The following is a 16169-nucleotide window of genomic DNA, read 5'->3' as shown; positions in this document are numbered from 1 at the left end:
ATTTTTAAACAAACCAATATTTTTCTCGATTTTACATATCATAACAAATCCCCGCCATTTGATCTGCCGAAAACTCTTTGTTAAATTTTAAAAATGACAAAAGTTTTCTAGGATCAAAATATTTCACTATGTTATTAAAATCTATTCATGATATTGATAGATGTCGTGAATGTTAAAAATACCCCGTATATTGCCTGTCTTTATACGGGATTGGATATATTTTCGTTTTAAATTTTTCCAAGTATTTTCCCTTAAAAGAAAGTTCATAATTTTTAGCCACTCGGTTTACTTCATTAACAAAATCTCCATGGTTTCCTAAAATCTTCTCTATTTTCTTTCCCATGTTTTCTCCACAATTTATTTTTCTTTCATCCTCCTTTTGTTCACATGTGTTCACTGTCCATAATACTTCTTCACAAAATTCTGGATTCTCGTCCATCAGTGCCATTTTTTCTTCTGTTTTCTTTTTATCCTCTAATTCCCTTTGGTATTCCGAGCACCATGTTTCTATTCCTTTCATTTCTCTGATGATACCTTTTTTTTCTTCCTGCTTCCATTCTGTTTTATCGTCGGTTGCCAACAATTCTTCTGTACCTTCTATTTCCTGTTTTTCTCTGGTCTCCATCTTATTTTCCTGCTTTCTTTTCGAACTCTTCTTCTTTTTCTTCCTTCTCTTTTTCTCTTCTGTTAGATCTTGTTCTTGTACTTTCGGTTTATCCTCTACAGTCATATCGATTTCTTTGCGTTTTTCCTGTGCATTGATCCTTCCAAAATTTGTTTTCCTATCTGTTTGCTTTTCTTCTCCTGTGTTGTCTGGTTCTGCTCTGATTTCCAGTTTATTTTCCGAAAAATTTATGGTGATATCTTTTTTCCTCAATTCATCAATTCCCGCTATCATATCATGATTTAAATCTTCAATCACCACACATTTCATAATATGGAATTTGTTTCCCACTCTTATCTGTACTCCCAAGCCTTCGTTTACTGTCGTCAAATTTTTATTGTTTGCACCCACTAAATCAACCCTAGGAATCTTATACACAAATCTGTCCAAATTTAATTCTTTTACTAGTTTTTTATTGATTAGCGATATCTCCGATCCAGAATCAATCACAATTTTAATCGCTTTATGTTTTATAAATGCATCTAAAAATATTAGATTAGAATTAGAAATTTGTCTTTCGTTTCCTATTGCTACATGATTCATCTCCCTTCTATTTTGTTGTTGGAAGCTCTGGTTATTTCTATCGTCCCTTTGTTCGTTAGTATTCCTATTCGGAGGATTTTGTGCATCTCTATTCCTGTTGTGATTTTCATATGTTCTATGTTGTGTGTCATTCCTGTTATCGTAATTTTGTTGTCTATTGTAATTATTGTAATTTCTCGGCCTATATTCGTTTGTTGATCTGGGATGTCGGTTTCTCTGGTCATAATTTGATGAATACCTTCTTTCCGGTCCATTATATTGGTCATGTTGTCTTCTATTTCTCATTTCTTTTCTTTTCGCTTCTTTTAATTGAAGGAATTGGCACAAACTATCAATATCTTGATAGTTTCTCAAAATCACGTGATCTTCCAACGTTTCCTCAAAATGTCTGCTGATCATTTCTACCAGCTGTTCGGTAGAATATTTGTATTCTAGATATTTTGAATTGTTATATATCTGCAAAGCATATCTTTCTTCAGATATTCCCATTTTTTCGTGATATTTTCCATTCTGTAGCTCTTGGTTGATTTCTCTCTGTTTATTTTTCCCCCAGAAATAGTTGAGAAATTTATTTTCAAAATCTGTCCAATTTTCAAACTCATCTTCCTTGCTTTCATACCATAACGCTGCTCCTTCTTTCAAATGGTTTCTAATTGTTTCTTTGCAATCGTCAAAATATCTAATATGTTGTAATTTGGTTTTCAAATTTTTAACAAACGGTACTGGGTGTGTTTTCCGAATATCCCCGCCAAACTGTATTTTGATGTCACCCGGACTTTGGATGAGTACTTCTCTCCTGTCTCCCATATCTCGTTGTTTTCTGATATCCTCAATTTGTTTTTCTCTTTCTTTCTTGTCTTCTTGTAAAGCCCTTTCAAATTTTGTTTCTAACTGTTCTAATTCCTTTTTCTGTACAGTCTTAATATCTTTCATCTTATTTTCTACTTTCTTTTCTTGTTCTCCCATTTTCTTTTTAATTTCATTAATCTCTTCTATTTGTTGTATCAGTTCTTTCTTTATCCCCTCAACACATCCTTTAATTTCCTGTTCATAGTTTTGCAAACGCTGCTCTATATTGCTCATTGTTTGTTTTGTTTCTTGTTGATTTCTATCCATTTTTAGTGATGTTTCTTGTTGGTTTCTATCAATTTTCTTTGATGTTTCAATTTGGTTTTTCTCTATTGTTTGTTTTGTTTCCCTTTGATTCTCTTGTATTTGTTGTGTCTGTAATTGCATTAGTTGTAATATTTTCTCTATTCCTGATAATTCTTTTTTCTCCTCAACTATTGTAACATTTCCTTCATTATCCGATCCTTCTTCAACAATTGTTTCCTCTTCTCTGTTATCCTCCTTCCTTTCTTGCATTTTGCTTTGACTCCTTGTGGTCGACATGTTGTTTCTTTTCGTTACTGTTTTTGTCCCCGCCAAATATGAAATTTTACAACACTCTATATGTTTCAGAACACGACAATATTTCTCCCCAAATGTATTAAATTTTCACGACAAATATCAAATATGCAATCAGTAAAATTCAAATAATTCAAAATAAATATCAAATGTACGATTGGTAAAGAAAATAAAATCAAATAATTCAATAGCAGTAAATATCCACTAACTACGATCAATCAATAAATCAAATTTATATTCCCTGGAAAAATTGTCAAAATACTTTCAAATTCAAATTCCCTCAATGTTATATGTTTTTATCTCTGGATCACCTGTACTTATTCCAGATCTCTTTCCCTTCCTTCAAATGTAAAGCTGCGATATTTTCAAGCCCCACGTTTTGGAAGCCAGTTATTGTGATATTTAAAGTCTTGGTGCGCCAAGCAATAATTAGCTAATTAATTTTTTTTGATTAATTAAAATTATTTAAATGATATGATTATTACTCTATCACAATTTTCAATTCTTTTATCTCAGGGTTAAATTCGTGCTTCAATATCTATGCTATTACATGTGAAAGGTAAGGTCCAGAGAATACCGGAATAATAAAAAACATATGATCTAACACTATATATTGAAATAAAAATAATGAAATAATTCACACTCAAAAGTTTTCAATAAACAAATCTCATATAAGGATTCTCAAAATTTTGTTCTCCGTACGTGAACAATCAAAATTAATGGTACAAACAATATTAATTGAAATCTCAAAAGCCCAAACTATTCTAACTCTCCTAATCAAAATATTTATATCCTTTCTAAATTACGTGTAAAATTGTGTTATCAATAAAAGAAAAAAAACTGCAGAAACAAAAATATCTCTCTCTGATGATGAGTGGTCCAAATCCTTGTTCCTTGTAGACTATATTATCTCCTCTCAACCGCTCCCTATGTAATCAGCAATCTTACACAGATTGTTGCAAGTATATTGTCCTTAATGATCTCCTTCAAAAGCACAAATCATTCAAATCATGATAGCCTTTCTCCTCTCGATAAACTGAATCTCTCGTTGGCCCGAGTGAAAAATGACTCTTGGAATATCTTCTCTTTACGATAAACTGAATCTCTCGTTGGCCTGAACAGTGACTCTTGGAATATAAGTAGAGAAATATGACTTACAATATTTTTCTGCTTCAGCTTGTGTCAGATACACTAACTCCACAAAACTAACTAACATTCAACACTACTGCTTGCTACATTTCAGGAACCGCCAGAGAACAATCACTGTTCGTCTTACAGACTTGGAAACCAACTGACTCTCCTTTCTCTCTCCTCAATCTCGCTAAACTTTTTCCTACATACTTATCCCACCTTTTTCAATCTCCGCCAATCAAAACTCGTCACAATTCCCCCATTTTTTCATTTCGATAACAAACAAATTTTTACCTATAATTATAAAATTTCCTAAAACTTATTTACAAATAATATTTTCTATAATTCTTAAAACTAACAAAAACCTCTTTCTAAAATCTCTTCTATTTGTCTCTAATCACTGCATTAATGTGGTTCAATTGTCTTTGGATTTCACTTAAAATTATGCGGGTCACTCAAGTATAACAAAGAAATAATTTATGCAAAGCTTACATTTTGTTTAGTACAGGTAATCCAAGAATTTAATAACTTTCCTTCTTAGAAATGTTTGTTGGATATTATCCTACTTATCTGAATTATTTTAATGTTTTTGAACTTTGAAATATTTTTAAACAAACCAATATTTTTCTCGATTTTACATATCATAACAATATATATATATATATATATATAGGTATAATGCAATATACCCTATTGCATTAACTGACACGGAGTTTTGCCGAAACCATACTTTTTTATGATGAAAGTCGAGATTTATATAGTTGTCATAATTCCACTTTTACAACATATCATTTGTCATTCTATCCATCAACAGTAGTTTTCCCCAAAAACTTACCTAGAAGGTTTTCTTGCTTTTCTTCTTATGTTCATAGAGGCAGTAAGTTAATATTTTGAAAGATTTTTCTTATTTTTATATATTTATGCATTTATTTATCATGTTTAACCAGGTTTTCAGAATATTTGTCTTTGTAAACTTACCTAGAATATTTGTACAAGAAACCGCGGCCACATCAGCGCTTTCGCATCGCCCTGTTACGAATTTATCATGCATACACTGTGAAATGGAAATTTCATTTCCGATACATTTAACACCGCCAATACTATTCTTTGTCAGGTTTCCTCCAAAAAAATCAGTTTGCATGGCATCACTAGCATATCCTATAACACAAAAAAAGATATAAAAATTTAAAAAAGTGAAAAAAAAAGTGATTGAAGAAAGCGTGAAAGTTTAAAGCAAATACATACCTAATCACGCTATTTCTATAAAACTAATTATTTACATAAACCAACCATATAGACCGATAAATTGAACACTGTAATGATTAATATATGGAATATAATTTTGTTTTCATCAGACGAAAAGAATTGGCTTCCGGATAGCAGCTGATAGATAAGCTGATTTACTTTGTTTGTCCTTGAAATCAACTAACATTTCGTAATATAACCCTCTCCTCAGCAATAGTGCACAGAATTAGTTCTTTTGACATTTTCTTATTGTCGTTAATATAATTATCATTGGGATGTAGTTTTAAAATAGAGAGTCGACTCACTAAATCTTTTTCGGCATTTAGTTCTATTATCGACAACGATCATCAGTTGGTTGCAGCAATTTTCCTAGCATTCTGATCCACACCATCCTTCCATCTAAGTTTTTGTCTACCTCTATGTCTACTTCTCCGTACTCTAAGATGAAGATTCATCTGTAAGGGTCGTTTTGTTGTAATTGTACTAGATATCCTGTGCATTTTAGTCTTCCAATTTTTAAGAAAGAGAGCAGGTCTTTTCCACATAAAATTTAGGAAAGAATTTAAGGTAGGTATACGCTTTCAAAGGTAGGAAATGAGAGAAACATATTTAAAATTACATAGAAATATTAGGTCCCCGAAATACCTTGTCAAAAATTGAATAGTGGAATGAATTGAAGAGAAGAGGTTCAACATCGTTGCCAAATTTATTGTTTTTATTTGAGCTGTCTTCTTTTTTAGCATTTGAAAAATGTGCTGAGACAATCTAATTTGGGCGAATTAATTTAAATGTCAGCTTACTATTTTTATTGGGAATAAGCCACAATTTTACTTTAAAATAAATTTACTTTAACGTTTTGATTTCCACTTCGGAAATCGTTTACAAAATAAAAACATTAATAAATAAAATGTATTAATGTTTTGTATTTTAAGAAAGATTTGCTAAGTGGAAATCAAAACGTCAAACTAAACTTATTTCAAAGTAAATTTGTGGCTTATTCCCTATAAAAATATTAAATTAATTACAGACAGATTCATTTTCTAATATTTGCTTAACACAAAAATTTGGGCAGTTGTTGATCGACCAGATCTAAAACTAGAATCTTATATCTAATAGCAGCCAAGAAGGTCCTCCGAATATTCACTTCGGTCATACAAGCATAATGGTCTTTAAAAGTATTTTGTATATTAAAGTAAAGTAAAGTAAATTTGAGACCTCTTGAGCATTTAGTTATTGTTTTGAGAAGACCGTAGATTCATTTCTGTTCCTTCCTTCTTTGTTGAAAACATCTATTTATTTTTGGCTAATATCTTTTTATCTTCTTTACCAGAGAGCCGAATATATGCAAAGTGCATATAGATGCAAATATTAAATAATTTTGCTCATTTCATATGATGACAAGTTACACCGTTTGTCCAGTAAGGTAACGACGCCACCTAGGAAAGAAATATGAACTACCAACATATGACATTTCAATCATACTTTGTTCTTAAAATGACACGGTTGATTTATTTCTAATTAATTCTACAAATTGATGATTCAAATAGTGTTAATCAGAAATTTGACTACTTATAACTAAAAATATAGGTTACTGTAACTGTAAGGTAAAATCAATGACGTATAATATATATTTATTATGTGTCATTGGGTAAAATAAACATACACTTACTATAACAATAAAATGAATTTAAAAAGCGTCAACGGTTTACCAAAATAAAATAAAATTAAAACTAAATAATATTAAATAAAGGTAAATAGAATTAAATGAAGTTACACAGAATTTAGAATTAAATAACAATTAAATAAAATTAAGTAAAATTAGATAAAATTAAGTAAAAGCTATACCTGTAAAATCGCTGCTATATGGTTTCTGCATTATTTCAAATGTAAAATCCCATAAGAAAATGCTAAGGTTAATTCTACTCATTTTTGAGCGTTTTGTGGTGGGGGTAGAATACTTCGTCAGATTGTGACGTATGATATATCATTGGAAAGGAGAGAGGGTAGCGAATATGTTGAGACAGAAAAACAAACATTGCGGCATTGCTAAGAGGGCATTACAGCATATCTCTTTTGTTATTGGTCCGATTGGAGCGTGTGATACGTTAAATGAAAGGGAAGGATATCAGGAATATACTACGATCGAAAAAACAAACAAACACTACACAGTGTCTTAATTATTAATAAACGTATAGTTACATACGAGATGTCATAGGGCACTATGGATAAAAATAGTTTAACTAAAAGTTAAGTTTTGATCTTTTCACTTAAAGAAGGCCTCTAGCTGAGTACAAAATAAACAACTGAACGAATATTAACATGCGGCATATCAAATGAAAGGGGCGGATATAACGAATATATTTGGATAGAAAAAACAAACAAGGCAACTATGAAAAGAGGCACTACACAATATCTTCATTATTAATGAACGTATAGCGACATATGTACTATACGTCTCACGTCGTTTGATTTGATGTGTCATATGCTAATATTAGGCTAGTTGTTTATTTTGTAATCAATAAGAGGTCAATAAAGCAAATTTACCTTATATTTACCTTACGCTTTATATATAAAGCAAATATGTCTTATCATCCATAGTGTCATGTGATATGTAGTATGTCGCTATACGTTCATTAATAGCGAAGGCGATGAGTAGTGCCCTTTTGGTAGTCTCTTTCTATGATATCTCGTATGTCGCTATACGTTTATTAATAATGAAAATACTGTGTAGTGCCCTTTTAGTAGTTGCCTTGTTTGTTTTTTCTATCTAAATATATTCGTTATATCGGCCCATTTCATTTGATACGTCGCAGGTTAGGATTCGATCTGTTGTTTATTTTCTATACAGACAGAGGCCTCCTTTAAGTCAATAAATCAAAATTTGTCTTATAGTAAATCTCTTCTTATCTATAGTGCCCTATGATATCTCGTATGTCGTTATATGTTAATTAATAATTAAGATATTGTGCATCGCCTTTTTGGTAGTCGCCTTGTTTGTTTCTTCTATCTGACTATATTCGTTATATCCTCCCATATCCTCCCCTTTCATTGGCTATGTCGCATGTTAGGATTCGATCAGTTGTTTATTTTGTATTCAGCAAAAGGGCTTCCTTTAAGTCAAGAAAATAAAAATTTGTCTTATAATAAATCTATTTGTATTCATAGTACCCTATGATATCTCGTACGTTGCTATCCATTCATTATTAATGAAGATACTGTGTAGTACCCTTTTGGTACTACACAGTATACGCCTTGTTTGTTTTTTCTTATTTAATATATTCGTTATTTCATCCCCTTTCATTTGCTATGTCGCGTGTTAGGATTCGTTCAGTTGTTTATTTTGTACTCAACCAGAGACCTTCTTTAAGTCAAAAAATCAAAATTTGTCTAGTTAAACTATTTTTATCCATAGTGCCCTATGACATCTCGTATGTAACTATACGTTTAGTAATAATGAAGAAGCTGCGTAGCGTTCTTTTGGTAGTCGTCTTGTTTGTTTTTTCTGTCGTAGTATATTCGTGATAATCTTCCCTTTCATTTAACGTATCACACGCTCCAATCGGACTAACAACAAAGGAGATATGATGTAATGCCCTCTTGGTAATGCCGCAATATGTGTTTTTTCTGTCTCAACATATTCTATGCTCTCTCTCCTTTACAATGATGTATCATACGTCACGATCCGACGAATTATTCTACCCTCACAACAAAACTCTTAAAAAATGAGCCGAATGAAGAATGAACCTTAGCATTTTTTATGGTATTTTACATGGGAAATGAAGCAGAAATGGTATAGCAGTGTTTTTGCAGGTATAGCTTTTACTTAATTTTATTTAATTTTTATTTAATTCTACGTAATTCTGTGTAACTTGGTTTAATTTTATTTAATTCTATTTACCTTTATTTAATTTTATTTAATCTTATTTAGTTTTCATTTTATATTATTTTCTTAAAGCGTTGACGTTTGTTAAACGTCATTTTATTTTTATAGTAGATGTATGTTTATCTTACCCAATGACATATAATAAATATATATTACATGTCACTGATCTTACCTTACAATTACAGTAACCTATATTTTTAGTAATTTTGCGAATAAATTACTGTGAAGTTGTGAAGTAGTAAAATTTTCGATTAACAATATTTAAATCATCAATTTGTAGAATAAATTAGCAATAAATCAACCATATCGTTTCAAGAACAAAATATGATTCAAATGTCAAATGTTTTATATAGATAGATATATACTCATGGCCTTTTATATAGATAGATATTTTGTTTTATTTTTAAGGTTTTTGAATGTGCATTTGCATATTTAGGCAAATTTAGAAAAAATAGCTGCATTTGTAATAAAAGTAATGCATATATATGCACATATTTTGGTAATTTTGTGTTGCATGTGTTTCAATCTCGATTAATTACATTTTTTTATTGATATTTGCATTTTTGCGATTTTAGTAATATTCATTTTTGTAAATGTCTTGACTTGTGAATTGGACAGTTGTTCGTTAGATATTCTCGTTCTTGGTTTTTTTAATACCTTGGTTTCGGTGTGTTTATCCGTTCGCCATTTTCCTTGCGTATTACTTTTTTTTAAATTTCGTTCCCAATTAGATATGAACCAGGATCTCCGCAACAATATATACAAAAAGAGACTCGAATTTTTTTTAATTTTATGATATTTTGTTATGATATTACCATCATAACAAACAGAATAGTCATATGTATGCTTAACACTAGATGTAACAACAAATACGAAAGTCCAAAAATACACCCCATGATAAGGATAAAAGAAAAGGTATCAGTTAACTTTACTTATTTCCTAAATAATAAACATCCAAAAGAATAAACTAACAATTAAAGAAAATTCTCACCCATATTTAATGTTTTACAGACCACCAAAGCCTCCAGTAAGGACCATCCATCTCCACAAATTACTTCCCAATCTCCATTTCCTATTTGAATTTCGACCCTGCCTTCGGTCCTAACTCTGCCATTTGCTAATCTTATCTTCATATCTCTTGGTAGACGAGACCTTAAAATAAAATATAAAATTATTAAATTCAATTATTACACAGAAATAGTAACCCCGTATTCCCGTAGCCTACGTACGTATTAAAGCCGAAAGCAAAAAAAATGTTTTATCGAACAATCAAAACAACAAATTATGGTGAAATTTTCCGTCAGATTTAAAATTAAAGACTGTACCCATAATTTATTAAAAAAAGTATTAACAAATGTTGCATAGTAATTTTAAAACGTAAATACAACAGATGTTTCCAAAATGGTGCATAAAAATCTCACTTTGAACAACATTGAAACAAATATTTGTAGAGTTTGAATGCTACCGAAAATGACTCCAATTTATTGTAAAGGATAATATTATGTAACGAATTGTCTTTGTTTACTTATGATTCTAAAGTGAAGCGCCAGTACATGCAATGGAAGTGCCCAACTCTGCGGAAAACCACAAACTCGAATATGCTAATTTAAATTGTTAATTTTATTCTGAAGCTATTTTCTTGTGGAATTTTAATATTATTTACTATTTTTATTTGGAATTAACCACAATTTCAGTTCAAAATACGTTTCTTTGACGTTTTGATTTCTACTTCAGAAACCCTTCTCAAAATACAAATTAAATTAAGTTTAATTCTTTAAAGTCTTCACAACAAATGACATCAGTGTTGTGAATTGTCTCCTTTCTACAACACAAGAAGCGGGTCAGACGTTGGAACTGGCTAAATAGTTGGACTTGGATTTAATAATGCTTCGTCGAAAACAATTTCTACGTCGAACTGGTAATAATAATGCTTTGTTATATTTAATGGCACTTTATTTTACGTTGCACTCTAGTTTACAAAGATTGTAGTTTACAAACGTTTTAACTAACACTTCTTCTTCTTTTTCTTCCATTTTTTATGTAGGCTTTAAAGCCTGTTTCCTCTTCAATATTAGCTTCCTAAATTGTTTAAATTATTGCACCATCTTTTTCTTGGTCTGCCAATACTTCTTCGTTCATTTGGTGACTTATCTCGTGCTATTCGTACTATCATATCCTCTGCCATTATACTAATCTGTTCGTTTCACTCCTATTTCCGTTTTGTGACCCATCCATTTATGTCTTCTAAATTGCATGCTCTTCTTATGTTTTCGCTTCTCTCCCTATCAAACAGACGTTTCCCTGATATTCGTCGAAGTATTTTCATCTCTGTTGTTTCTAGTAGTCGTCTCGTTTTAGATTTGTCAGGTCTTGTCTCCGCCGTGTGTGTTCATATAGGTCTAATTGCTGCTTTATAGATTCCTGTTTTTGTGTCTTGTCTTAGGTGTTTGTTCTTCTAGATTGTGTCATTAAGAGATTCCGCCGCTTTACTTGCTTTTAAGCTTTGTTGTCGTACTTCTTCAACATCTCCGTAACTAGTTATGTCTATTCCCAGATATCTAAACCTTGCTTCCTGCTTTATTATTTTTCAATAACTATTTATTTTTCTGATATGTATACCAAGAAAAGGTTTACGTAGAGCGCATGTAAAAACTATCCTATTTGAGGATCGAGTACGAAGTCTTAGAGTGAGAATACTGTCACGTTGGCACGGTGGCCGGGAACGAAGTATGAGAGAAGAGTCTGAAGTAATTACTGGCACTATGGCCGCAAAAGAAGTCTTAGAGTGTAAACTATTTGGCACTAGGGCCGAGCACGAAGTGTGAGAATATAACTACTCTTTGTCACGAGGGCCGAGAACGAAGTCTCTGAATGTTGCTTTGAATCAAGCTTTTATAGGTAAAAACAACCGCCAATCTTTCAACCGTTGTAACGAATTTTTAACGAACTTCACATGTCCCAGACGGTGGGATCTAAAATTCCACTTTTTTTATACATTATGAAGAAACTGCATAAAAACAAAAGAACTAAAGATTTATTGCCCCTTTACGAGTTTCCATAACGAACAAATATAGTTCGTTGGCAATTGTGGTCATAAAAATAATAATTTTTTATATTGAGCGTTGGCGGTAAAATAATCTCGAAGTTTGTAAAGAATCAACCTGTTTTTAGAGGAAGTTTGAACGAGACAAAAACTTGTTTTATTTAGGTGGAGATACATGGAAAATAATAGAATATATTTTCGTGTTTTCTTAATAATTGTAACAGAATAATGAGGGATTATTGGGAATATATTAAGACTTTAACAATCAGCTTTCAAAAATTTTCCGCCAAAAAAATTGTAAAAAATACCATGATGTAGACAATAAAATATCCTACGAATTAAAAAAAAGTAAGTTTTTACGATGATCAAAACCGAAGATACCGTCAAAAAACGAAAAAACAACGTTTTGATTTTTTCGGGGTTATGTTTGGGTCTAGGGGCCCAATAATTTTTTTGATTGGTATCTTTTTGATGTAGAATGACATGGTATTTTTATTTTTGAAATATCGCTGGGTGCACCCATCTTAACCTGCTAGGCGACTCTCTCAGGTCTCAGTGTGGAAAGTTCTACGAAGACAAACGACAGATTTGTTGAAATCTATAATCCATAATCGAGGGTATAAAATATACTCTATCCAACTTATTAATTTACAAAACATACTTACATCTCACTCGTATGTCTTGGAGTTTGCCTTTTCAAAACGGCTTCTGGTTTTTCACATATTACACCGGCTGCTTCAGATGAAGTACAGTCATGTTGTCCCCAACCGTCAAATCTACAGTTGGATATTTCAGTTTCACCCCCATTGCAATAAATATTGTCCATCCAAAATCTTCCTGAAAATAAGGATGTAATCATTTTGAATTCCAAATTTACATATCCTACAATTCATTTGTATTGTAGACAGTGAGAGGCAAAATTATGGAATACATTTATTTTTTACTGAACATGCTACTTTTTAGATTAATATGCGAAACAGATCAATTTTTATTTTAAATTATGATTTTTTTATTTCATACTAGTGACGTTATGCGTTGTCTTTTATTTTTGAAAAAAGTTCTCCCTTTTTTTTATTTTGATATTAGTAAATTGTTTAATAATTAAGTAGTAGAAGGGGTTAATTACTTTATTAATAGCAGTTTTTTATAATAAATTGGTTGTACTGCTCAGATATCAGCGGGACCGTCAAAAAGGTAAGAGTTAAATATCAATTTCTTAAGGAAATATTTTGGGTATCCATTATTTTCAAAGATGTTTAATAGCAAGTTTTAGTTTCTGTTCATCAACTTGTCATCATTAATATACCTTACCCTATTTCTCATTGAAATTAAACTTTTGATGAGTAGCTTTTGATACCAATCAATCATTATTTTATTTTGTTCAGTTCTTATTAATTTTGTGTCCAAAAACATACCGAATACTCACTTTCAATCTCTAAAGTAAATTGGATATGTTTATTTTAAAAGTATTGAAAATGATTAAGGTATTTTGACTTTGTGAAGTAGGAACAGAACAAATAATATCGTCTATTTTTTTTTAATTAAGGGCAGAGAGAAAGGTAATGGTGAAATGACGGTATCCAGTAAATAATCCAAAATAATGGTTGCTATTATGGGGCTGAGTGGCCTACCCATAGGTGCTCCAAATATTTTACTAAATATTTGGAGCACCTATATACAGGGTGGTCCTTAAGTAATTGTACAGACAGAAACCATAGATTCTGAACTTTAAAATATTACGATTTAAGCCAACTTGCTTAAATAGAATGTTGATATTAAGAAAGATACAGGGTGTTAAAGTAGAAATTTAAAATTTTATTTTTCGCTAAGTATCTTTTACGTTTGTAAATATTGTTGAAAAAAAATTTACAATTGGATGCTTTTGACTATGATAAATTATAATTTTATACATACTTTAATGTAACTGATAGAGGGCGCCACATATGCCACATGTGTGGCATAAATTTGCGCTAAACTTTTTTGCTCTTTAAGTTAGATCTATTTATGTTAAAAAATATTAAAGATACATTATTTTTACAAAGAAAAGATATACTTGTTAGTAACCTCAAAATTCAACCGTTTTCGAGATAATCGCATTTTATAAGTCAGCTGCGTAATAATTCTTAGTTGTGATATTTGTGCGGTAATGCATTGAATACCTGTAGATAAGCATAATTCATAATTTATTCTTATTAAAACAACATATTCCTTGGCAATGTGGTGAGATATTGATACAATTATTTAATTTATAAAAAATCCCAAAAGAATACTTACTATTCATTACGTAAATTGTTTACCCATTTTTAATAGGACAATTAGAAACTTAGAAGACAATTATAAATATAACCTTAAAAACTCATTTTTACGCATTTTTACAAAAACATCATCGTTGGCCTAATAACCGATATTGTTTTAAATATAGTAAACACGCAGGCAATTTAGTTCAGCATAATTTTAGTTCGTTAGTAAATCATAATAGTCCATTTGTTCGAGATGTAATTATAGTTACTCGTAAGCTGTAACGTAATCATATAAATAAGTAATGTCATCGATAGGTTATTCCGTGTGTATATAAGTAACCAATGAACGAGATACATCACATTTTAATACATTATTTAACCTCTACGACAAATAAGATATAAATAAGATATAGTTCCATAATATACCATAAGATTTGGATATGTATCCAAAAGAATATAAGCATCTAGTATACATTATAGCCGCCACGTAGCCCAGAATTTACTCAGCTTGATTTTGGTGTATGGGTCGCATTAAAACAACGTGTCTATAATAATCCCATAAACATTCGCAACCAACTATGGAAAGAAATAAATACTGCAGCAGTTTCTTTAGAACCAATGAGTCTATGAGACGATCTTTTATGGAATATATTGAAAAATGAATTAAAGAAAATGGTGGACATATCGAACACTTACTTTGACAAAATGTTATGTTATTTAGTTTAACTATTTTTTAATTTGGTTTGTAAACAAAATGCTTTAATTATGACTTTAATTTAACATAAAACGTAAAATGTTTAATGTAAAATCCCATTATTCTGTTATTTTGTCAAATCCTATTATTAATTACCCTGCTGATATCTTTATTTTATTTAATATTTCGTTAACTATTAACTTTAGTTAAATTAGAAGTATTAATGTTTTTGTCTATTTTTCATTCGTTGCTTGGAGTAATTGCCTTAAAACAGAATTATGAAGCTGATTTGTAAAATGCGATTATCTCGAAAACTGTTGAGTTTTGAAGTTATTACCAAGTATACCTTTTTTGTTAAAATAATGTATCTTTAATATTTTTTTGTCAGAAATACAAGTAACTTAAAGAGCAAAAAAGTTAAGTGTAAATTTATGCCACATATGTGGCATATGTGGCGCCCTCTATCAGCTACATCAAAGTGTGCATCAAATTATAATTTCTCGTATATTAAAGTACCCAGTTGTAAATTTTTATACATAAATATTTACAAACATGAAAGTTATAGCGAAAATTAAAATTTTAATTTTGCACTTTAACACCCTGTATCTTTCTTAATATCAACATTTTATTAAAGCAATTTGGCTTAAATCCTAATATTTTAAAGTGTAGAATCTACTGTTTCTTTTTGTATAATTACTTAGCGGACCACTCTATATGTCATTAAACTTATAACATCATTAAAGCTATTATGGGTGTTGTCAAAAATATTTTTTTGGAAGTAATAAAAAGCTAGCCTTAAAGATTGTTGTATAATTTTGAATTAAATTAAACCTTGATTGTATTATATTGATGACCAGACCTATTGGTATGTTAGTAAATATCGATATATGTAACATTTAATAAAATTAAAACATTTACATCATTAACAAATCAAAATGTATCCCTTGCATAATAGTTGTTCAGTTCGTCAAAAGCGTCTTTAAGAATGTTAGAAAGAATACTTCTGTAGATTATTTAAACAATTTACTAATATCAAAGATGTTACATATATTAGAAATCAGACAACTGTTTTCAAAAGTAAAAGACAAGACTCCAACTCTTTATAAAACCAATGTTATCTATAAGTTGTCTTGTTCTGAATGTCAGAGTTGTTATGTCGGTCAAACTTAACAATTGTTCAAACAAAGAATAACACAGCACAAAAGTGAACGTACAAAAAAGAAAAATATGTGTGCGGCAGTTGATCATCATTCAACTGGGCACCATTTTTGAGAATAAAATTGTTAGGGTTCTACAACAAGTAAGTAATTATTAAAAAA

The 16169-nt window shown here is 30.4% G+C and overlaps 1 protein-coding gene across 1 annotated transcript in view; it reads right to left on the bottom strand.

Annotated features, from left to right (window-relative positions):
- LOC140434641 (lysyl oxidase homolog 3-like) overlaps positions 1–16169 on the bottom strand; it is a 32862-nt gene that overhangs the window by 13283 nt on the left and 3410 nt on the right. Inside the window, exons 3-5 of the mRNA XM_072523055.1 lie at positions 12582–12753; positions 9865–10025; positions 4724–4903 (exon numbers count right to left, since the gene is read on the bottom strand). Of these exons, the coding sequence (XP_072379156.1) occupies positions 4724–4903; positions 9865–10025; positions 12582–12753 (513 nt within the window). The remainder of the gene's footprint in view (positions 1–4723; positions 4904–9864; positions 10026–12581; positions 12754–16169) is intronic.

Source organism: Diabrotica undecimpunctata, chromosome 2 (assembly GCF_040954645.1).
Source record: "Diabrotica undecimpunctata isolate CICGRU chromosome 2, icDiaUnde3, whole genome shotgun sequence".
NCBI lineage: Eukaryota > Metazoa > Arthropoda > Insecta > Coleoptera > Chrysomelidae > Diabrotica > Diabrotica undecimpunctata.
This window is presented reverse-complemented; position numbering and strand designations above follow the sequence as displayed.